This window comes from Dufourea novaeangliae, unplaced genomic scaffold (assembly GCF_001272555.1).
Source record: "Dufourea novaeangliae isolate 0120121106 unplaced genomic scaffold, ASM127255v1 scaffold39, whole genome shotgun sequence".
Lineage (NCBI taxonomy): Eukaryota > Metazoa > Arthropoda > Insecta > Hymenoptera > Halictidae > Dufourea > Dufourea novaeangliae.
In genome coordinates this window covers 2,244,798-2,270,180 of record NW_015373918.1, presented here as the reverse complement: position 1 = coordinate 2,270,180, position 25,383 = coordinate 2,244,798, and the positions used below count along the sequence as shown (strand labels likewise).

The 25,383-nt window shown below is 44.1% G+C and overlaps 1 protein-coding gene across 1 annotated transcript in view; it reads left to right on the top strand.

Annotated features, from left to right (window-relative positions):
• Positions 1–25,383, top strand: part of LOC107194399 — a 45,907-nt gene that overhangs the window by 8,597 nt on the left and 11,927 nt on the right. The window contains exons 2-3 of the mRNA XM_015584019.1: positions 20,502–20,628; positions 21,214–21,384. Coding sequence (XP_015439505.1) covers positions 20,517–20,628; positions 21,214–21,384 — 283 coding nt within the window. The 5' untranslated portion in view covers positions 20,502–20,516. The remainder of the gene's footprint in view (positions 1–20,501; positions 20,629–21,213; positions 21,385–25,383) is intronic.

The following is a 25,383-nucleotide window of genomic DNA, read 5'->3' as shown; positions in this document are numbered from 1 at the left end:
ATGCCGGCGGCGTTATTAAGTGGGACACCGATCGCGCGCCCTCGAAAACTCGAATTTACGATTCCGCCGACCACAAGCCCATTAATTTCCGACAAAGGATTCCGGAGATCGTTCGTCTTTGGTTCGTTCCCTTCTCAGCTTCCTCCGATTACGAACGCTGATACATAGCTACATAGGTATACGTGTACATCGATCGAAGAGAGAAATTAACGTTTGTTATAACTGTATTCTTTCGAACGTGTTCCTTTAGGACTTACATAAATTCTATCTGACGCAATGCGTTCCGCAAAAATGTAACAGAACCAACAGGAGCGAGTAATGATTCATTAGGTTACTTTCGTTACCGTTGCAAAGAGATTCAGATTTCCTTTTTTGCGAGGGCGATATAACCATCCACGTATAACCATCATTCAAGAGAACACTAATGTTGCCTGCACCCTAGAGTCCAGCATTTTACCTTCGATCAAACGACATTCTCAATCGTAAATAAATTGTACGGAGAAAGTCCATAGATGCCCTCTGTTTTGGCACACGCGATAGAAACGCTGGTTTCTGCTTGGGCACATCGAGGAACTCGCACGAAAAGACACGAACGACAAGAATTATAGGCACGATTCACGATTTCCTTGCGCTACTTTCCCGTGACCACCTGCATCGGATATGCGCTACGAAAATGTTTATCTCTGATTCCAACTTACTCGGTGCTTTTCCTCGACCCTTGACACGACTCCGTATTTCTAGAGGAACACTGGACTCGTTCGGGATAAATTATCGTTCGTAGATTCCGAAACGACAGCTTTTCGCCAGCCAGATACGCTGCTACGAAAAGTTCCCTCTAAATATTCTGTTATTATCTCGTGTTATCGATATAAAATTGTTAAAGGGAAAAAAATGTTACTCGTAACACGTACCGATTTACCTTTTTGCGATTTTACCCTTTTGCCCTCGAACGTTGATTGCAGCGGATGGCATATGTTGCATTTTAGCCGTAACTGGTTGTCGATGTAGCTTACGTAATAACACCACGGCGCGGGTTCGCGTTAACCCTGCCTCCGGTAAGCGTCCAGGTCGACCGATCAGAGAATTCTTGGTAATTACGTTCCCTTGTACAGGGGATCGGATAGGATCCACCAGCTTCGAGTACAGTACGCGTAGCAGGACAGTTCGAATAAATCGACTTGGATAAAAGCAACCCGTTGTTCAAGTATAGAGAACGTCGTGTCACGTCGGTGAGAATCTGAACAGGTGTGCAACATTACCGAGGACGTTCGTCGACACGGCGTGCATTCGCTCGCGCGAATCAGGTCCCCGTTTCTTTTCAGGCTGCAGTAGCACGGGCCCGTTCTTACCTCGAACGATTATCCGTTATCTTGGATAATTGATCCATCGACGTCCGATTCCCGCGTAGAATTTGCCACGAAGATGCTGAACTTAAGAAAAGGTACTTCGAGGTAACTTTCTGGTCGAATAGCAGAGTCAAGCATATTTTCGCGATTCACCCACGACCTTTGTGGTAAGCTGACAAATTTATAAGAGAAAATGTTCAATATTTATCGATACAAGACCACGCAACTTTATGATCACTTTCATCTTTTTGCCTCCGACCGTGACTTTCACGAGTTAACGTTTCCAGTTAGCAGTGTAACTGTAACTCGATAGAATCCGGCCAAGGTAGAAAGCGATTCGGTTGCACTAAATTACGTTCTGTGCTCGCTGGATGGATGCGCATCGTAGAAGTACGGATCTCTGTTAAGCTAACGAAGGGAAAAAGCTCAAAACCGTCGGCTCTGGACGGCACCGTTTCTTTCCTTTTCTTGGGTCCGTTAAAGCGGTCGATAAAAAGATATTCACCGGGAGTAAGGATACCTAATGAAACAGGGGGCCATGAAGTTGCTGTTTACAATTCCCGCGAATCTCGGGGCGAAAGATTTATCTGCAACGCGTCCGCGGAACACCTGCTCCCGGTCGGTCAGGGGTAGGAATTCCGCAATGCGTCTGGTTATGCAAAACGCAAACGGGTCATTTTGCAGTTACGCGTACAAACTCGTATGTACGTAGGTACCATATGTACCTACCTACATATATGACCAAATACGCGCTTCAAATATTCACTGGGCTTGGTAACAAGCGTTCAATGCCAAACGCTATTCACGACAGAAACTACAGAATCGAGTATAACAAACAACAGCATCGAACTACGATCGGACGAATAAAGTCCATTTTGTGGATCAGCGTTTTCGAACGTGACAATCGGAGCTATCGCATGGTAACACCATTAGAAGAAAGGCACACGCAAGACCGTTTATTTATTTCGTTGATGTCGCAGTTTGGCTTTCATAAATCCAAAACTATTTGTTTTATTCGCGAGTCACGTGTATACTCGCGAAGCCGTTGGAAAGGTCGACAGCCATTAATTTTGCAGATTATGTCGCGGTGTAACGATTAGTTGGCCATCGCGTCGGGTGTATCTGTCCCGATATCTCTCGCATACCATTACAGGAGAACATCGAGTCTGATTTAGTATTCCGTATCGATTCCCACGCAAAGTAACATCGGAAGTGTTTCAACGCCGTACCGCACCGGCCCGTGAATAGTCGTGCAAATATTTCTCGGTTCAAGTATCGTGGAGGACGAGCGCGGCAATGGTCTTTACTCGGATCCTTCTCCTTTTCTTCTCCATTTTCGCGTTACCCCGTCAAGACGCATAGAAGCGCGTTCTTCCGACTCGGTAAAACGGCGATTCGATTCTTCTGTCATGTCGCGAGCGAAGATAAAACGGGGATCTAGAATGAACGCTTACGAAACCTTGAGCAACGTTTGAAACCACATCTTGCGATTCCGTTTACATTTTCTGTGACGTGACGCGAAGATTAGTAGTGGTCAGAGGAGAAATTACCGCTTCCGAAAATATCGATGCTCCTAGTATAACGTATAAGTTGATTGCCGATTTTACATGGGAATATTTTACTTTGTTTACGAACGAATAGTATAAATTAGTCTTAACCCGTCGAATCTTTCATCGTTCGCATCGCTTAAGTGAAAATTATTGGTTAATGTGGCAGCGGTTGGTCGCTTGCAGGCAGCTACTCCCTGATGTAGCCTCGAACAGGCTCCTGCGCCGAACGGTTTTAATATGACAGTCATTAAATCAGCTGATGAAACGCGTAAAAAATGCAACAGAACCGTGGCCACTCTGCGAACATCGCGTCGCCGAACCGGATTTTAAGGGGCTTCGGTAACCAGACCTGAGATAAGTTCGTTGATCGCGTCACATACGGACTGTGAAATTAAAGACGTCGTTGTCGTCGTCATGGTCGTCGTCGTCGTTGACTAATAATTCAATCGTAGATCGCTGCGTTTGAATGCGTAAAAACGAGAGGACTATCGCAAAATAAGATTTTATTTCCGTAGAAACTTGTCGACTACGAGGAAAATCTTCGGCGGGGTTCAATAAAACGCTTAATTGCTACTTGTAAAAAGAGGATAACGATATCGTTGCCCGTCACGGACGTTAAAGAAATCTTTAATAGCCGCGATAATCGTCCGAAGATGTTTGAATTTAACGCTCCTTCGGCTGTCATGGTCCGCGCGATCGACAAGTAAATAGCGATCGGTCGGCCAACGAAATAGAAACGTAAAAAACACGAGTGGCAGTCAATAAATTCGAGGTCGTAAAAGTCCGAGGCGATACGTCTCAATCGACACCGGTGTGATTCGTTAGTCGACACGTTGAAAGGATGGAATTCGCCGAAAAAAGTGAAATCGAACCGATGAGGAACGAATGCGTAGAGATGTGGGCTCTTCCAACATCTGTCGTCGTGACGTGAATAGAAACTGGTAGAGCTGAATTGGAAAAGAAGGAATCGTGTTTACGATCGAACAACCAAAAACAGGAAGCACTTGTAAAGTCTTTATTTCATCGTGTCGAACATGTGTAAGATTGTTGTGCTGTGTTCGAAAATTGATACTCCCGACATCTTTCTGGTGAAGTAAAGAAGTTGTCAGTGGTTGTTAACACGGAGCGACGAACCGTAATACGATGTCTTCGTGGATCTCTTGTCGTTTAAAGAATCAATTTGATACAAGAAGATTTCTTCTTGTTTACTTGTTACGTGGAACAACGAAGACGACCATTCTCGAAACTTCTTCCATCCGTATGATGCAACCGGTACCTGGAATAAAATCCCTGGAAGGTCAACGAATATCACGCACAATCTTTAAATTAGCTTTCCTATCGTCGCGAGACAACACGAGAGGTAATTAAAGAGACTCCAATCGTTCACTCAAAGGGGAAGACCTTACGCATCTTTACTGGCTTGCGTTTCAAAAGAATCGCCTCGCCCGGCCAACTGCCACGTAACCGATCCTACGTCGTGTCGCGGTCGTGGTTCGTTCCGCGGCGTAAAAACCCGCGATCCAGACAATCCTCGCAGTCCAACTTGATTCAATTAAGCTAACGAACGTAAGGGTGCAGATTTAGCTGCTCGCGCCGACAACACTGGTCGCCCCATTGTTTTTCCTCAATTACGCCACTTTCTTTTACGACGACCGCGGAGTAGGGGGGAATGTCCCCTTAAATGGATTTGTAGGATCGCGGGAAAATGTAGCACCATGTAGCACGCGTTGGGTCGATTTGCTACAACCGGCTCATTAACAATCCTGTTCGCCAAGGAAGTTCCCTGGAAATCTCTATGAACGCGCCGATCCAGAGCCTCTTCCGCCATATTAAGAACGATACTTTACGCGTAGCGTTACAAGTATTAATCAGTGGAATTAATTAAAAGGCGAGTCGCGTCGCGACGCTGGCGATACCCCCCTTCGACGTTTCAGTGATTCATCGACCACTTTCTCGTGGTGTTGATCATTCGTGATAAAGCAACACCTTACTTCGAGATATTATTTTATCGAACGTACACTCGATACGCGTTTCTGGTAGCCTTAATGTAGTATACAGAGGATCGACGCGTTGGAATAGATTGCGTTTCCGTTTTCATCTTGTCGGCAATTGACTGGATAAGAAATTGGATCCTCGAACGACGACCACGAATTTCTCGAAATTTATGCTAACGCAGCACTTGTTCCTACGAAACGGATGAACACATTAGGCACGAGCTGCAGAGCGATAAAGGCTTAATGGACTCGAACGATTAGATTCTAATAATTTCGAGGTCCGCTTCGCATTGCTCGGAGCTGATCGTCGATTTCCGGGTTCTAGTCAAATTCCAGAGAAACCTGGCGTTCCATCGACGCGATAGACGGGAATTGTTTAGTTGTTTGCTGTAGGTCGAGCCGTAGTTGCTTGCGCCATCAGATTTTCGGTATCCCGACACCGCTGCTCTGGACTTTAGATGTAATCTTCGAAATGACCGGAACATGTTACGCTCGCTGAAGCGACACGGATAACAGATCATCGACAATTAAGTGATACCTCGTGCTTCATCTTTTATTCTGACCGATGTTAGGAAAAGAAAATAGGGTGCACCTTGGATCTCCAACGGATAAAATGCTGCTGCATCACGAGATAACGAGTCTCTCGCCTTCGAAACTATCTCTGTTAAAAGTGGACTAACACTAGGTTCCATCTTCCCGAGCGAACAACAGATTAAACGGATAACATAATTAAATCAATAGTTAACTTTTCAGGACCCTCGAATTATGTTAAGTATCCGTGGGAGATACCTCGTCTGAATATCGATGGCTTCGGGTAGAAATCGGACGTGTTCACCTCTAATTAACTGATATATTTATAGACGTATAATATAGATTTCAATGTTGACAGGTAATTATTTCTGTGGTCTAATTATAGTTCTGAAACCGGACTTCGAAATTCTGTGACGATCGGAGATGCGTCACACGGATCAAAACTACTCTCGTGAGGAACATTCAATTCGTCGAGATAATCAATTAAAGGAATTGATTGCCAAATTTATCTTAATTAACGATTAGCTGTCGGATAGTAACACGATCAAAATTCTCCAGGCATTAAATGTCTCTAGAATAATGAGATCGATAATAAACGGAGTTCATAATAGGAGAGAAAACGATACGATTTCTACGTAACACGTTGCTAGACATCCTTCCTTTCTCCCCGCGAAGCCGATCGTTCCTTAATTATGCAAAGTGCCTACCTATCCACGTTTGCCACGGAAACTGGTTTTCCGACTAGCAACGTTGCGTTAACTGAGAAGCATTTTCCGAAGTTTATGAACGTAGCAATTACAACTCGAATGTGTAAATACAATCTTTCTTTATTGGCGATAATGTCGATAATCCTACCGATCGAATGCCTTAACAAAATGTATTACGCGTATCGATAAAGTTTGTACGATATAAGTGGTCCGCTTGGAATGAAGCATACGTGGAAAACTATGTGCACATATGACGAAAAACGGCGTGTTAGGTGGTACGTAACAGAAAGAGTAGCGCCAGGTGTTCATCCCCGGCAATGAACTCGAATCGGTCGTTCCGCCGGCAAAACCGCAGGATCCTCGGCACCGTAGAACCTCGTAGAACAGTAGAAAGCGTAGACGTTAATCGCGACGAATTTATTAAACACGCATCCAAGAGCGTGACTCGTGCGAACCTTGCTCGAGTAGAATGCGCTGCGTGGATCGCAGCAGTGATGTTGGAACAGCGTGCACCTGGAATCCGCTATAGAGAAAAGTGATTTGCTTACTCGAAGTACAGTATCTTTCCTCGATGCTGATTCACATCGAAGTGAACAAACGCATCACTGCAACGGTTAGAAATTTAATTTCTTCTCGATAGTCCGAGGTCGTTTCTAGATTTTCTCTGGAAAGTTTATACGAAACAATTGAGTCAAGGGAAAAATGTGTATTTAATAATTTTTTTACGGAATTTCGAAAAATACACGAACAGTATCATTAATGTTTGTATCGTCGGATCTCGCGTCTCGATATTCGACTGACGAATGAATCTCGTCTTCTTCGTGTTCCCGTCGACAGGCTTCCGCGACATCGTTCACCTCCCTTTCGATGAATACGGATACTTGGAACCGCAAGAACATCGAATCCCGCGTCTCCTTCATGCCGTTATTTGCAATTCCTTTGCCTTCGCGTTGCACAAAAGCTGCTCAGTCAAAGTCGATACGTTCGAAGAGAAAGCAGCCGAAGGGAGAAACAGAGAAGAGGAGGGAAAGATAGATTGAAAGGGCTGATGGGAAAGAAATACAAACGGAACAGGACGAGGCGGTAGGAAGAACAAACGGTCCGACTAGAGGTGGACTTATCGTCGACGCACGGAAACATGTTTCGATTTCTCTATCCCTACTGTCAGCATGCAAACAGATGCGCGAAACAAATGTGCGTAGCGCACACTCTCGGTGTTTTTGCCTTCTTTTACTTACAATTAGGCGTTCGTTTAATTGTTATCGAAGCGAATAAGAAGTATAAGAAACGCGTAAGAAGCTGAAACTTTAAGTTTCCAGCAACCTACGATACCTGACTCGCGAAAACTTGATAATTTAATCGATCGTGAGAAACAGTTGCTCCAATGTTCGCGCACCGATCGAATTCTGGAGACACGAATAACCGATAAGACCGAAAGATTCATTTGCATTGCAAGAAAGGTATATCTAGCAAAGAGAGATCGTAGAATGTGTGTAACGCATGCCAGGTGTTTCCGTGGGCGAGCAGAATGACCGAAGACGATAAATCTGAGACTTCCTCTTTTTTTTCTTCGAGCTACAGCCACGAGAGATGCGCTCCGAAACTATATGTATGTACATAGCTTACCGCTACGACCGTATGCGTTCGACTGTGCGCTTAACAGGGCGGTCTATCGAGACAAAGACATAGCGGATGTTATCGGGAGGAATTATAAATCTTTTATAGAGGCGCGCTTATAATTTCCACGGGCGTGAAAGCGATCCTTCGTCGTAGGTGGAATCCAACGCTGAGAAACTAATTTATGGTCTCCACGGTGGTATTGTCTGGCAGCAGATGAAACACTGGAGAAAAGAATGGAATTTTTCACGCAAATGCTGATAGAGTTACGGTAAAAATGACGGGAACTACTTATACACGATGAGTGGAATAATATTCGGTATACGTATTCGGAATTGTACTTCGGAAAGTATTACCCTCCACCCTTCTATGTATAGTGATTGTTATCTATTAGACACTCGTTGCAATTATAACTGTGTACTCAATATCCATAAAAACGCGTACCAATTAATTAATATCGAGAAATGTTTGGTCGCATGTTGCGCAGTTACAGCACAATACACAATACTCGTCAAGTGAGGAGTACCTATGAGTCGCGACTATCGTAGCGGCAGCATAACAGTTTTATACGAGCATTCATCCTAAATATTTTGTTATCATAGCGCAGTCTCTTTGATTTATAAAGTTGTAAGCCTTGTTACAACCTCTCCTGTTACTCTCAACCTCGGTTTCCCCTGCACGGATAAAATTGTTTGGTTTTTCAGGTCTTCCATGACTCTCGAATATCCATTATTCAAGATTCGATCTATTACGAGCGCAATTATCGTTGCGTTTGTCGTGGATCTACTCTCGGCGCAGCCACCTTGCTCCTTTAAGCTGTCGTAAAAAAAGAGTTGTACTTTTTTGACGGGGCGCGCATTGCCTGGAATCTCGCCCGTGTACTCTTCGAAGCGTGCAGTAACGGAAGCGTGCCAATCTTGATAAGTGGAAGGTCGTTAAAATGAACGTCGTCCCGTGGCAAATACATTCGTCTCCCTGGACAATTGAATCATATCACGTTTCTCGAGGAATTTTATACGGCGACCATTCCACAGACTCGGCTCTCTCGGTATCTCGTTTCCATCAAGGAAACGTTTACGGTACGCACGTGCACGCAACGAGATCGGCTCTTTAGCGAATTCATGCATGGTTCATTTTTTCCCCGAGGATCACGACGTATGACGCGAGCTCGGTAAAAAATCTCCTGGCAGTGTTCTCGTAGAAATGTCTCTTTTTCTTCTCTCTGGGTCTAGTAAATCTCGAGGTAATATTTTCAGCAAACGTCGGTCAATACGCAGCATCGCGAAACGCATCCCCAGTCCGACTAACGCGAGGAGCTAATGTTATTTACACGAACAACAATTCCACGGCGTGGATTTATCCAGATAATATTAATACATTCTCATAGACCACACGCAGGAACTCATGTGTTTCCTGATCGGATCCGCGTCTCCTTTTCAATTTTTCTAAATGCTAAAGGCACCAAAAATTTCCGGAGGCCACATCGCGTCGCGATACATAAGTGCCACTTAACATTATTTATTATCATCTTTGGTAGTACAGGGTTCCTTGTACTTATCGTGTACCTACTTCCCGTGCTCATTATTTGTCGCGTTATATACTTTAATCACGGTAGTTTGTTGTAATTATACGTTTCGTGCTGCTCGCATAGAATCCACGCACGAATTAATTTAGCGAGGGCATTGCCGAATATCAAAGGAGTCGATTAAAATTAATAACGGATAATCACACGACGTGTTCTTCCGCCAATCGATTACTCTCGTTCAAGCTGTTTGTTTCGCCCGCGCTGATGAAGACTGGAGATCCATTTCGAGACTCCTTCGATCGTGATAATTACACCCCTTTCTCCGATGATGGATTCGATCTTCTTTCTCACCCGCTTTTCGCAATCCACGCGAATTTAAATCATACGCCAACGAGACTTTGTGTTGTTCGTTCGAACATTTCGCATCTAACCCTCCTAATCGAACCTGTCCGGAATGCGTCGCGTATTCTGCTCGAGAAAATATTCGGAGAATGTTGGGCAAACCGAGAAAAACGCGCCTAATATGAGATTTTTTCCGCGAACCGTGTTACACGGACTTGTTCGCGACGAGAAACGACTGGATGTATGGGATCAGTTTTTCCAGTTACCGTGCTCGGAACTTTTTCTCCAAAAAGTTGCGCACAAACTACCGCCGGTGGTTTTCGGAGTAACACACGCAACTGACACGAAAGACTGCCAGGTGAAATTAATACTTTATCATTACGTGCCGTGTTTCTGTCACGGGAAATTCGATTGTCGGGTTGACGAGGACGAACGAGGATGAACCGGATCGAGTTTCAGGACGGAATCTTTATTACACGTTACTCAATGCGTTGTCCATCATTTCAGAATATATTGTTCGTCTGACATTCTACGGATAGCACGGAGGCGTGTTATAATTCGTTCTTTCGTCAGTTTCAATAGAGACATAGCCGCGTTCTCTCACCTCGGCTTGGGTGAGAATTACCCGTGACACAAATCGGACAGAAACTTGTTATTTCCGTGACGCGACTGATCCCACAGAATGATTCTGTTTCACGGCCATAAAATACGATAAAAGTATCTACATACCTATTTCGGGCTGTAACGGTTGCTTTGCGTTACCCTGACCCAGAATAGATATGAAATTTGATGTTCGCCTCTTTTAGGTCAGTCGCCGTTAGCTCTCGGGTTCGAGAAAATATATATTTTCATTCTCGGGTTTAATGGACGATTAGCAAATTCCTCGTGTCGTCGTACATTTGAATTCGAACTTATATATATAATTGCGCGAGAGTAAACGACGAACTTTCGATGGCCCCGAAAAATGTTATTTCACGGCTCCAGAGCGGAGACTTCGTAATTACGCGGTACCTGTTATCTGGCCTCAGCGTTTTCTGTCGCGTCTCTCGTGTCTCTGGCGATGTTATTGCCGTGCACGTTCCTCGCACCGCAGCGGCTTTTAACCGCAGCATAATCTCTGATTTGCATAAAAAGCTCGTCGTCCAGTTTTCATGGATCGCTTACTGGTCAGTGCCTTTTATCCTTTAAAATTCCCGATGCGCCCGAGATATCGGAGCCGTCAATCGTCGATTTTTACTGGGGTTCATCGCGTTTCCATTTAACGCGACCGCGATCTTCCCGAAATTCGCTTCATCCCCTTTACACTACGCCGCTTTGTGTAGCCGAAATATGATTACTCGAACAGTTTAAGCGTCCCGCTGTCAAGATTCTTTCATGACGGATATATCGACGTTCGTTTCGCATAAGGCAATGTATACCTACTTTGGGATAGGAACGGTCTCTGCTGCACGCTTGATCGGATCGTTTCGATGGAACGGCAAGAAAAAAACAGACTCGAGCGATAACAATGGAAAGCTGAATAGATCGAATGTCTAAATAGGGAAACTTCGAATCGTAGTTGAAAGACAAACGTGGGAAGGATGTATTTGTAATATAATGAGACATAACGTGAAACGCACGGGACCAGGTTACCAACGAAGGAGTAACATCGATGCCACCGGTGCCGAGACAAGTTGCAGGCCGCCGTTTTATTTACGACTCTCACGAGGAACATCGACGTTCGCCGTTAGAGATAGCGATTCAACGAGTTTCCATCGTCCGTTTCGAAGCGTGCGTCGGCGATGATCTCTCACGGGATGAGAATACGCTCGCAATGTGTGCGGTATGTATATACGTAGGTCGTGGTATCGCGCAAATGAACATTAAGACGACGGTTATGCGGAATTGATGATCGGTTATAGCTCGTAGCGCGCGTGATTCCAGTACCTACATATAAGCTGCTCGCTCGGCTCGCTCGGTGTGATCTATACTCGAGAGCTCGCACTTTTCATGCGGTTCATGGCGGTCACGATTAACCTTGGTTCGTTCGGGCTTTTACCCTTGACCGGACGTTCGCCGTTAGTCAGTTGGAATTGGAATTGAAATTGAAATTCAAACACGACTCGAGTAGATACCACGGCGATTCACAAATATCTTGGGCCCGTTCGGTTCTGTGTCATCGATGGACAAGATTATCGTTCATCTTCGGTTTCACGTTGAAACTTTATCTGTATTCGCGCACCTCGGAACCCGTGACGTTCACGCGATAAATTTGCAAAGTCCGTACGTTTGACTGACGCGAGAGGGAGAACAAGATCCTCTTGACTTCCGGCCACCAATTACAACAATTCATAAATTGCAACGAGTCTGAATGAAAACAAGCGATTTTTACTGACCGATAAAGAAAAAAACAGTTCACGAGTACAAGTAATTTGGACGCTCGTTAGTCGGTGGGCAACCGTGATTTATAATGTCTCTTGTCATCGGAGACGCCTTGCCCGTGGACAGAGTCGAGATGCGTTTACGCGTCTTTCCTGCTGCTCGAATTCTACTTAAGGCGATAATCATTTTTTTCTGCAGCTGCTTCGAAAGCAGCGATTTCTCCGCTGTGTACGATTATACGTACCACGACGGTACAGGAAAAAGAGCAGCAGCTCGAGAGAATGGTACTTTGTCGGTGTTCCCTGGGAGCGATAGATCCTAGGCTCCTCGACGAGTTATCCGGTCTTCGATCGAACGTAGAGATTCGTCCGGCAAGTCGGAACGATTCGTGCGTTTCGATCGATAGGAAAAACCATTTGGTCACTGTTCCCGACAACTTGTCGAAGGTAAGGAAAAAATCCTTCGCGTCGCTAATTTTTTCCGTGATCGTTCTGTAAATGGGCAGGATCGTAGCAACGATCTTCTCTTAACCGATCTAACGGTGAAGTAAAAAACTGTGCGCCGCGAAGAACACGTATCCGCGATGAAGGGAAGGCTATTGGAATCGAAGATCGGATACGATACAAGAAGATTCTCCACTTCGTTAAATGATTGACTTTCGCTCGGTTGAAATGAAACTGCGGCTAGTTTCCGGCTAGGCTAAGCAGCCCCCAGGTTTGCACAAGCGAGCAAACAATCTGGCAGCTTCGCGGAGAAAGGAGGCTGTTTTTCAAGCTTGCGAATAGCAAACCGAAGGAGCAGAAGGCATAGTTTTACTATGGTGTGCGACAGCCGAATCGGAAGTTCGAGAAACGAAACGAAGCTCGGTAAATATTCAGTGTTTGACGGCAAACACGTGTCTCCGACGGGAAGTGTTTTCTCTTTCGAACGCTTTGGAAGATTGAACGTGTCGCGTTGAGAATGTTTGTCAAAATTCAGGAACGACCGACCGTGTTTCGAGTTAAAACCCTTCAAGGGAATACCATACCTCGAAATTCGGGCGACTTGGAAGTTGTGAAACGTGTTACTGGTTCGCCGGATAATATGTATGCACGTACGTGTATCCGTGTACGTATAGCCGGGCGCCACTGTGACCATGTTGATCGTTGCTGCATCGAGGTTCGTTGCCTTCGATTTCGGCTCAACGATTGGACCTGCTATACGACCGGTAAATATTACGTTCCAGACCATTTACATAATTATTGAAATTTATTGGCCAATAAAAAGGCGAATCGGTGCCCGAAGCGAGTCTTCATTGTCGGAAGATCCGGTCACGTTGTTTGCGCGATCGATGCATCGGCGTCGCTTCGGTGAAACTTTTGAGAGACCGATTACGCTGCCCTATCGACTTGTACGATCCTAGCGTTAATTTCCATAGAAACTGTAGAATCGAAATATTTAACCGAAGGTAGAACAGCACGCATCAACGGTAGATAACCGATCTAGAATCAGATCAAATAAATGCTGTGTACTCGGACAAGGGCCACTTTCTACGGTCTGACACACCGAGACCGCATCAGATAGAATGTGTTTCGTGTTCGGGGAAAAATTATACGTTCTCGGTTTTTGTAAACGAAGCGATCCGACCGTGTTCGAGTAATTTTAAAGCTGTGACAAAAAAGTCATAGCAATAAATATATTTCTCGGTCTGTGGCACGATCGTACCCCCCCGATCGAGGTATTTCCGTCTGGCCCTGTTAAACCAGATCTCCTTGATGACGCGACACGTTTGTGATGCGCGCCCATAGCAATTTAGAAAAGTTTCAAGCTGTAGGGACCCTTACGCGAGTAGACGCGATTAACGTAGCGTCGGCGATCTGTAGATTCGGTTCGCTCAACTAGACGTCGATCATTTTGTTCAATTTATTTTCTCAAATCATCTAAAATCATTCTTGCGTTACAATTAACACAACCACCTATCAGCAAATAAACTTGCCTGACTAGATCGTGAAATTTTTCACGTATCCCTTGCATGGTCATTCGAAATAACGAGACGAAGCGAACGCGACGCGTAACCGTCGTAACTTGTTCTTTCGGAATTCGATCGCTCGTTATTTATAATCTCGAACTCACAGTGAAATCCACTAAATCCTCGCGCGTGATTCTGAGAAATCGTGAGTTTTATCGATCCCACGAAAAAAAAGGCGTTTAATCAACGGTTTCATCGTACAATCCTAAATTATGAATCTGTTTGTAAGTTTAACGTGAAAGATCGATCTTCTGAAAATAGTACTTATTTATACCAATTTTATCTGATTTTTCTTCATGCTTCAAAGGAGGCTATGCCTCGAGAACACGTTCAAAATTATGTGTAACCAAGAATGAACAGGGTTCGCGAAAAACGGAACCTGCACCGCCGAGGGTAAACCAAGACGCGTTATTTTATACTACATATTATTTAACATCGCGCCAGGAGCGTAATTGCGACAACGTGTTCGTTGCAAAAACTAACGGTCCACGGGTTACGACGATCTCGGGGAAACGGTATTTTAATAATACTGTAATACGCGCCAGTTTGGTAGAAATATTAATACGTTAACGCAAGAAACAGCCAGTAACATGTTTCATTTGGTAGAGATTGTGTTCCATGCGGGTAAGAGAACGAGGAAGTTGGTTAGCGTTAGATTAGTTATTCACCTGTTAGATTTTTCGTAGGCTTTGGAAGATCTGGGCTCTTGATGTGGAAATATTGGAATCTCCTAAATTCTCGGGTCGAGCGTCACCTGTAAAGTATCTTCTCGCGAGCGAAATTTATATTCGAACGGTATTTGGAAACGAGACGCGTGTATGACAAATTCATCCACGTTTCAATTCCAACAGGATATGAATATTTAATGGTACGGACTCGCCGCCGAGAATTCACGGCCGATGAACGTAGCGATCCGTCCCTTACGAAACGCAGACAACATTTCATAATTTGGTATTGCAACCGAAACAAACGTGCGTTCAGAAATTGTCGGGTCGTTAAAATACCATGCATGATTCGTGGGATGCACGGCGATTCGTTTCGATTTCGAAGAAACGTATCGGTAACCTTGCGCTGGAATTGCCTTTTATTAAAGGGATCGACGTGGAATAACAAGAAGCAAGAAGTCTGTGCTTGTACCGTCAACGAATCAAGCAGAAACGTGTTTTCCGTGACGAAAATCTATGGCGTTTCGACGAATCGGACCGTGAACAGTCGACACGACGGATTCGTTGGTCGTGATCGATTTACTATTTGTTCTGGACAATATTTTTCGCCGAACGTCTAACAAGCTTCGAGTACCCGCTCGGGCGAACCATCAATTATCGTGGATCGGTCTGCTGTCTTGCGTAAGCATAAGAAAAACATCCTTCACGGGGAGACCTAATTGGACCGAACGATAAAGTTGACACTTCGCGCGTTCTTAATAAAAGACTGCAAGTCGTTGACCAAAGTGGAAGGATCTTTCGTGAGATATAAAATTATATAGGAAATTGTAAGTTAATTGTAATGTGATCGGGAGGAACTTTCGATGACCAAAAATGCAGACAGCTTTATCGCCTACGTGTTAACGCTATACGTATAATATACGCTTCCACTTGACCATCGCCTCTGATACTCCCTGTAAATCCTTGTGACAGTCGCATCTGCCGCGTATCGGCCCTCTCTCCTTCTTTCTTCCTTTCCATCGACCAGCACCGAAAATTAATTGAACCCCTCCTTGACGTGCCGTGCGTTGGTGTTCGTAGTATCTCACTCCTCTACAGGCGGACATCACGGATCGTTAAATTTTCTTTACGATATCAGTCCCGTTTGAAACGCGTCACTGAAATTAAGATGGATCTTCCGAGTACATATGCGTATACCTACCCTCGCGGTGTATAGTCCCCTACGATAACGCGCCAAGTGGATTCACCTGTCGGATATCCCGTCCCCGCACCGCTGGAAAGAAAAACATTTGACACAAATTGTTTTATTTTTCTTGTGGTTGCATGAAATCTTGTTTTCACCGCGGGCAGAGTACATAGTGTGTAACCTAATTAGCTGAACTGGTTCGGAAAACCTTTTCATATAGTTAATATAGTATAAGATGGTTCGAAAGAGCATAGCTATATTTCTCTTGTAACGAAAGATACTGTCGTTTTGGTAACACCTGTTTCACAAACTCGATCCGTAGACAGCTAATTTATTTCTTCGCTTGTGGCGGGGAACATAAATCGTACAAAGTGTCAACGGTAAGCCCGAAAAAGTCCCATCGACTTCCTATCGATCGTTAATACGACGTACATATATGTATGTAAAATCATCGTGACATACGGAATATGGAAATATTCTGTCGGAGAGACGTAAATCTCTAGGAAAGTATCAGTTGTCTGTAAGTAACCGCACAGTATTCAAGAGTCAAACCAGTATAATAAGAGTAGAATAACGATTTCTATTATTATGTAAAACATATGTCGAAAGTGAGAAACAATCGCAAACACAGGCTGCCTTCGCATAAGACGGAGTCAATGAAAACCGGGCCGTTATTGGTCTCGATGAATGCAGATTGTTCTTGAACGCGTAACGAATTACAGATTATACGAAACGGAGAGTCGACTGATTCAAAGTCGAAGATAAATTCCGTATTGCCGAGCGATTCGTGACGACGATGCAATCTTTACGTTGCATCCACCTTGACACAGAACGCGACATTCCACTTGGCAATCGGTCACGTACCATCTCGTGCCGCGATCTGCTCTTCATCTGCGTTCATGTGCAACCTCTTCCCTTTGGCCAGCCTCGGTTTATAAACCGGAAACGGTGCGCGCTTCCCGCGAACGTGGCCGATTACCATCGGACAACGCGATGCAACGCCTGTCCATGAAAATGCAGACTACCTAATTGCACGTATTCCAGTTCTTCCGTTGTCGCACAACCGTACGTCGTACGCCACATTAACATCGGTACCGCTCGATTACGGTTCCTCGTTTCGGAGTCAACCGGGGATTCTATAATGTTCGAATTCGCGATAAAATTTCTTTATGAGGGCGACAATTGTTTGACACACGTCATGTATTGTACAATTCGTTTTGCGACGATAGCACCCTACGCTGCGTAACAGAAATTTATTATTTCATCGGTTAACTTGAATGAGTTCGAGCAAACTGCATTTAAGGGGCACCTCAATGACTGTCATTAATCACGAAGAATCCGAGGTAACCAGAACCCGTCAACAGGTTACCGACAAGGAACAAGCCGAGCAAAATTTTGAGCAATCGAAAAAACGCATTCGAGTAATAACCGTTTCTGGTGAATTTAATCGAGGTTTCTTTTTTTATTACTAATGGAACGATTGTAAATGCAAATTCGACCAATGATTGTCTTTCGATTGATATTAGCAGAGTTGTAAATTACGTTGTAATTCAATTAATTTAAATGAGACTCGGACGAAACTTTTAAGAGGTTGTCAAGCCTTTTAATATCTTTCGCGTTAAATGCTAATATTGCGGTAGCTTTGGTTTCGAGGGATCCGAACGAAATTCTTCTAGCAGTATACCTTATACCACAGAATGCTTCGACAATACGCGTTGACCGCTGTATTTTGCTTGGACCGCTCGGCAATTAGGTTCATGCAAATAACACATGGTCAGAAAAACGCCTCTCAAATTGCAATCCATTCATCACACGTGCCTCTGTCTGCATTTCTCGCGAGAGATCGCGAGGAATTTCAAAGAATACGTCGAGATGGTAAGAAACGCGGGATAATACGAATCTGGGACGCATAAAACATAGTGTGGAGTATGTTATTCTGACTTCTTCAAATCTCGAAGTTGTAGCAACAACACTTAACGAGTCTTTAAGGGTCATAATACTTTTTAATCTTACATTGTTTTCTACTACTTCTCGACTTGTACGAGTCGCGTATTCAGCGAACAGTCATCCTCCCCGGTGCGTGTTATGTAATCGAATAACTGGTTCGCGAATTTATCTCCTCGATCGCTTCTTTTGCTAAAGCTTTCTCGTGAGCTCACCGCAAACCGAAGTGCTATACGTCGAAAATAATCGTTTCATCGGAAATCTCGAAAAGTATAATTTCTGTACCGAAGCAAATTACACGGAGGACCCAGTAGGGTATACATTACAGAAGGTCTTTTTTATTTGAGGAAAGAATATCAAACGATTATTCGCGCGTAAAATTAGTTCGTCGAATAACTGTTTTCAGATGCATCGAATGGGCGTCGCTGGAAATTATACGTAGGTATTCCGTCCCAATTTCGGGTATAATATCTTGTCCTCTCCTCAGTATTACCTTCGTATACCTATTAATATTTATTCAATAATCACAAAATTGAATGACGTATAAGCTATGGATTGAGGTTTTAATTTATAGTTTAATTAGCTGGCTGATACCTTCGCAAATCATTTTGGTCGTGAACAACATCTCCACGCGATGAATTAAAATCAAATATATCACATTTTTATCGGTATATGTTAATACACCGATAACTTTTTAGACTTTGGTCTCGGCATCAATTTTTTCGAGATGCGCACGTAACCAGCATTTTTCGATACACAGTATCACAAATTACATCGATATTTATTAGAACATCAACTTAAACTGGCAATGATAAGCGTAAATGAAACATCGTCGAGTGTTTCACGATAATGCACTGTAAATTTTGGTTGACGCAAAACAGGATACGTATCAAGTTCAAGGTGTGGAGATCAACCGTCGATGCAAAGGATTCGCGAGAGAAGCTTCCGATGCTAGAAACGATTAAACGAAAAGGGGGCAGTTAATCGTTACGAGGAATGCACGCATTTCTTCGGATGAACGCAAAGCATCCGGCAGTTCCTTTTCCTTGATGCGTGCCGCGAACTTTTTAGATTCGATCGGAACAATTAACCGCGATCCAACGACAAGGATACCCATCTTATGAGAATCGCTCGATATTTCGAGACACAGCTGGCCAGCTGAAACTCGCGACCACCCTTCGTTGACCACCCAACATTCTCATCGAGCATTCTTACTCTTTACACAAACAAACGCATACAGACACACCACTGAATTTCATTCTCCAGAATCTCAGAGTGATTCGTTGCAGCGTTTCTAGCTCGTGTCCTGTTCCAATACACGCAGAAGTGGTAGACAAGGGTGAACAAAATTCAAACAAAATTCAACAAAAAATGAACAAAAAGGATGAATAAGTATTCTTAGTGGTTCTTCGGTACGGTTCTTCCTTCCCATCGATAACAAGCTTATCTCACGCGTGCCATCGGCTCGATTGGGCATAACGTGGGCACACACACGGTCGCAATGATGCACTACCCGCGACATGCGTCGAACGTGTAATTTATGCCTGTTCGAAGCGCGCGCCTCCGTGTGCCGTCTGCCATGTGCTCGTAGTTTACCGAGCATAAACGGCCGCCAGTATATGTTTCCATCCTCTAATAATCTTCGGGGCTCTTTTTTTCGGTCGTGCAAGTGTACATGCACCGGCGGACACGCTGCCGAGCACTGTAATTTCGCGGCACGCGCTCGCAAAAGTTTCGTTGCCGAGGAATTACAATTCCGTACCAGCGAGCGACGGACCAATCGAGGATTCGAACGGGACTGTTTTACTCCGAAGACACGTAGGTAGAATACATTTAGTTCCATTTACTCGCCGCGACTCGTTTCTCTTTAATCCTCTTTCGTTCCGACTTAGCCTCCCATCGAACCGAAACTATCTTCGATGTCACCGTGACCGACGTTAAATGGACTATAAATGATAGCTGGCAATTTTTTATCGTTCAGAATCGCTGACAGCGATGATTTAGAGGTGCAAGAAGTTCTCCTGCGAGTTCTCGTCTCAGCGATATCATTGTAAACGGACGGGTTAGGTGTCGTGAACCGTGAACACGGACGGGCAGAGAGTTCTCGCGACATGCCTAAGGCAATCTTTGATTACCGTGAAATATTAACTGCCATTATCAATTTTAGTCAATTGGAGAGCCTGCGGCGAGACGCGGCGGTCTGTTTTAACCCCTTGTTAGTGTACTGTTTTAACCCCTTGTTAGTGTACTGTTTTACGGCTACACCCACGGAGACCGAGTAATCTTCGACGAATCACCGAATTCATTAGACTCGTGTTCGGCAATTAATTAAGCACAGCTATTTAAAGTCACAGATATCCGTAACTAATTATAAGCAATCATCGCCTCGGCCGAATTCATGTACGGTGATTAAGCAAGCGGCATTCTTTAAAGTCGCAGATATTCGGAATTGAGTTATCATCTTGGCGAGGTGCGATTACGAGTTAATTGCAATCTGTACGACACGAATTAATACGAGGAACGCACCAAAGTGCATAGGTATATATATATGTATAATCGGATTTAAAGACGCGTTGGACAGTCGGAAGAAAGAACAGTGACTAAGCTGCGAGAAGTAAAAGAGAAATGGTCGATTTATTCGTGGCCAAGGATGAACAAGTTCCTTTGTCATGCTCGCGGAGGCTCGCCGTGAAACGTTACAGTAATTTGCTTCACTTTATTTCAGAATGCTGTGGGGAAGATGCGTCTTCTAGTTCTCGTCCTCGCGGGATGCTTGAACGTTCTCGAAATAACTCGTTGTCAAGAGCTTTCGGTCATCCGACACACCGATGGAGATATTTTCACCTTGGAAGGTAAGCCGTGCAACACCGACGATTATAAATCTCCTCGAAACTTCTGCCGTCGTTCCTCTTTCTTCTTGTTCCCTTCCCGTAAATTCTCCGACGTATATACTCGACGCGAACGTCTACTCGAAGAAAAAGTCGAAATTGATCGGAGAAGCGCTTCGATTTCTGCTCGCGAAAGAACGGAACTGTAAATTGCGCGATCGTGATTCGTATTTCCGAGAGAAATCATATGGGATTCCGTTGGAAAAAGAAACGTTACGCGAGAATTTCGTGCGTGCCCCTCGAGCACAAAAGCCGTCTGGAAAAACGCGCGCGAGGCTTGATTAACCGTGAAATTACGATGTAACGGTTTGACAGCTGTATTTCACCTGTTCAGATTATACCGCGCGTTTTGCTCGCACTGCCGCGTGAATTTTCTCGTCTTAGAAATTTATCTTCGTGTGTCTCACGTTGCATGCACGCGGACACGTATGTACAGTTATGTACTTGTATCATTCGGAAACACGAATATCGAAGGATACGTTAACCAGTTTCTACCAATATAATAATTTAACGAGATAGCGAATAAAATTGGGAAATTCTGCCCGTTAGGATCGTGCACGGAAGCTTGCACGGTACTCAGCAGCGGCACGGCCAGCCCTTACTCTCGTAGCCCTGCGACAGCAGGACTAGTTCCCCTTAACAACACTTGCACCTGTCAGTGCAACTACGGCCTTTCTACTTTCCGGGAAGATCTTCATATCTGCGTGAGTGATATCCATGGTAAGTCACTTGAATCCTTGGATCGTACAGTTACTTCTTGTTGAAAGTAATCGACCCGAACCATCGGAATGTTGAAAATACATATATTAAACTCTCGGTATTTTTTTTTTTTTTAGCTTGAGACGTAATGATTCTTGTCTATCGATTTACGGAATATTTCGCAAACCGATTTCCCGTGGAATTATTTTTGAAAATTAACCCGATTAAAATTTATCGTACGTGTACGGCTCACCACGGTTTGATTCCCCTGTATTCATCTAAATCGCGTTTCAACTGTGTTTTGATAGTCATTCGGTGATGTTCGACATTTATTCCGTTCAGCGGTGGAAAACTAGTTTTCTTTTACTTCTTCTTTATAAGATACCCGTTTACATCCACACTCTGGACTGAAATTTTTAAGTCCAGAAACTTCGTCGTCGTTGCCATTTTACCACGTGTTTCGAGCCTCGCGTCTCGCGTTATCCGCTGCATCTTCTGTCGTCTCAGTCGTCCGATTCGCAAGCGAGCAGTTGCGCGCACGTACCGTTTTCAATCGAACCGTGTCATCAGAAATCATTGCTCCAACTGTTCAAGCAAATCGTCCTCGTGCCGTGATTTTCTAAAACTACTTCACCGTGGCAAAACGGTGAACGTTGCACGCTTCATGATTCGTTTGTCTTGATCTCATACGTGCGAATATGTGGAAAAGTCTGCAACTTCTATATACACACGACCAGACTGTCCGACGCGATAAATGCTCCGAATTAATCGCTATCGGGCGAACCTCGCAATGAAAAGCACTAGACTGATTAACGGAATTCAACGAGCACCCTTATTATCGTATGCAAATTAATTGATTCCCATAACGACCCATACACGAATGAGTCGTAAGACATGTAGTTAAATCAACATAATCGCCGGGTGTAGCTGATCGGACTAATTGGATTAATTTACGATTTGAAATGCTACGTAGGGGGCCCGGGCTTCGGATGAATATTGATAGGCAGGCAGAGCGAGAGCCTCGTTTCCAGCCAAGAATCCGATATTACCGATTTCAAACATTTCGACCCAGAAATAATCGTGTAATACGCTATACTTAAAACCTCATTACAGACCGCTACGAATCATTGTTATCGGGTCTTCTAGCAACACCGTGGACGGTAATCCGAACACGAACATAATTTATACATTATGTACATTACATATTGTATTTATGCGGACGCGTTGCTGTTTTCCAAACCGCAACGTTCAGTTCCCAGGAATTTTCAAATGTAATTACTAATTACACAGCTTCTGCAACAACATTGTTTACGCAAGGTAACTAACTCTCGCATATTCGTAGGTTTGCTATTAAAGAGATACCCACAGGGATACGTCGTTTTCGTTGATGTAAGAACAGTTATACAGCGATTGTGATGCATAAAGGGAAAAGTTTCTACAAGGTTGCAGCTTGTCTCGTAAGAACTTGCCCGTAAATTGCCGATTACGGAGATCCCTTGCGGCTTTACATCTTATAGATTCCAAATAACCAGAGAGAGAGAGAGAGAGAGAGAAGCGCAAATGTGAAATATATTCGCTTCGCCATTAGGTGAAACGTTCGTGACCTTTGCGGACCGTTGTACCAGTACTCCTTAGAGATCTCGAATTTCTAGAATCGCGAGGCTCGTAAAAATGCGAAGAGATATACGTAGGCGACCGGAGACTTTGATGCGCGCAAAAGACACGAGGGCGCTAGACAGCGAACCGCTGCATTATACATATACCTATTAACCACTGACTCGATTCATTTTCCTCGATTCGACGTTATACATATGTATTCTATCGAATTCCAAAGATGTTCCCTGTAGTTTAATTAGCGAAGCCCTTGTGAAAAGTGGAACTGCGAGTCCTTATCTCGTAAATATTTTAGGATCAGCTTCTTCGTGGTGACACCGTCGAAGATTATCGCTTCGCAGAAAAATGTTACATTGTAAAGAGTTGCACAACCAGTGTGGTGTGTGTAGTAGACAGATACGTCGGTTGCTTTTCATTACTCATCGTTGTAACTTGTTCGATCCGACGATGAGATAAAGGCGAATCGCCAACGCATCGACTCATTCGAGGCAGCATCGATTCTCGATGAGCGCGGATTCGTACGTCCGCGTCGGCCGAGACCACATGCATTGACCTTCAGCCCTCAGAAATTATCTCGTGTCATTAACATTTGCCATAGCTGGTCCCCAGCGCGGCGTAGCGGTCTCGAAGCACCTTCCGTGATCCACGTGACTCGTTCCTTCCGTTACGACACTAGAATCTCTCAATTTTCAACATGTTGCGCATAACCGTAAACCGTGTCGCCTTTTACCGCCAATAAATACACGATTACGCGTTCAATCGCAGCATTGCGAGACCTAACCCGACCGGACGAACATGTAATTTTCTGTTACATGTAACCGAAGACACGTTCAAAGAAGAACGCTCTTCGCGGCTCGAGTTTCATAGTTGCAATTCGATTTTCAATAACGGACAATCAGATCGGTAGCGGTGAATCAGTCACCGTGATTGAAACGTGAATCCTGGCACGTAGACGACCATCTACCAAGATCGAATGGCAATGAAATGAACCGTAATGTAAATGCTACTTTACACGGAACATTAAAACGTGTTCCGTCGAAAACTTTTCCACCGGCATTCTTTCGTACGATTGGAACATTTTGATAATCATGGAATGTAGTAAGTAATTAAGAAGACTGTTTAATATTTACGAAGCTGACGTAAATGCACGACTTGGAACGAAACTACTGGTTACTCGATGATCAGAGAATCGTGTTTCGTCGTGCTATACCTCGTCCAACGATCGCTAGCCATGAATAATAATGGAATACCCTCGCGATTTCTGGCTGCTATAAGATCCGCGCACGTTTCGCGGCATCTATTAAAGTTTGCCTTGTAATATCGTAGTGTTCGGATATTACAACCTCTACGATGATTTGTGAACATCGTCCGTAGAAGTCACGATCCAGAATCAATAACTTGTTCCAAGAGTATAGTGCTGGCTATACTATAGGAGTAATCAACGAACAGTTTCTTTGTTTTTTTCGCGATGTTTTCGTTCAATGCTTTCGTGACGTAAAAGGGAAGAAAATATTCTAAGGTATTATCGAACGCTTGTGGTATCCATACATGCTAGAGGTGCTGGGAACGTAAAGGGCCAGCATTCCAAGTCTGTTGAGAATGCAAACGGTTCCCATATTCGAGAGACTATAAGATGGTACGAAAGAACCCACATACCAACGGAGCACCGAAGATTCGGCCGATAGATTGTCACGACAATGGCTATCTGCATTCCGATTGCAATAAGATGCAGAGATTTTCCAAAATTTCTCTGTATTCGCACGAAGAAGGTACCTTTGTTTCATTAAGTGCACTTTGTATAATAACTCCAGTTTCGAGTCTTCGAGACCATCCCAGAAGGTTGCAGAAATTCCATCTCGTAACTTCATAGTCCATCCTTCGAAGATCTTCCGAGCCAGTCCAGTAATGATGTAATCGCGAGATCCTAAGTATACCTTATTTGTATATTGTACATACGAAACTTCATTTCCAGCCAACCACGAGCGCTTACGAAACATCTGACAAGCATTGTGCACTGTACCAACCGTACATTTCCCAAAGGGTCGAAAAAATCTTAAGCAAATTGCCAGAGCGCGTCTTTTCAGAGCGTGATTGATGTTGGATGATGAAGGTAGCTTGCGCTTCCTGGACCAGGACAAACTAATTTAGAATTTTCTTTCGACTGCTTTTACCATTGCATCCGTGCAACAATCTACCTTTGAATATTCGTTTTAATTTGCACATTAACCACCGAGTCGTTCACTTTAAGCAAGTCCCATTGTTCTCGGTACACCAATCGCAACCTTAATCTCTCGAAAAGCCATAAACTCGATGTAATACCCGGTAACGCCTAACTATCTACGCAAGCCCGATATCAATTACAAGGAATGACCTGTTTTGCAAATTATAGGTAGGTACAACACGTGC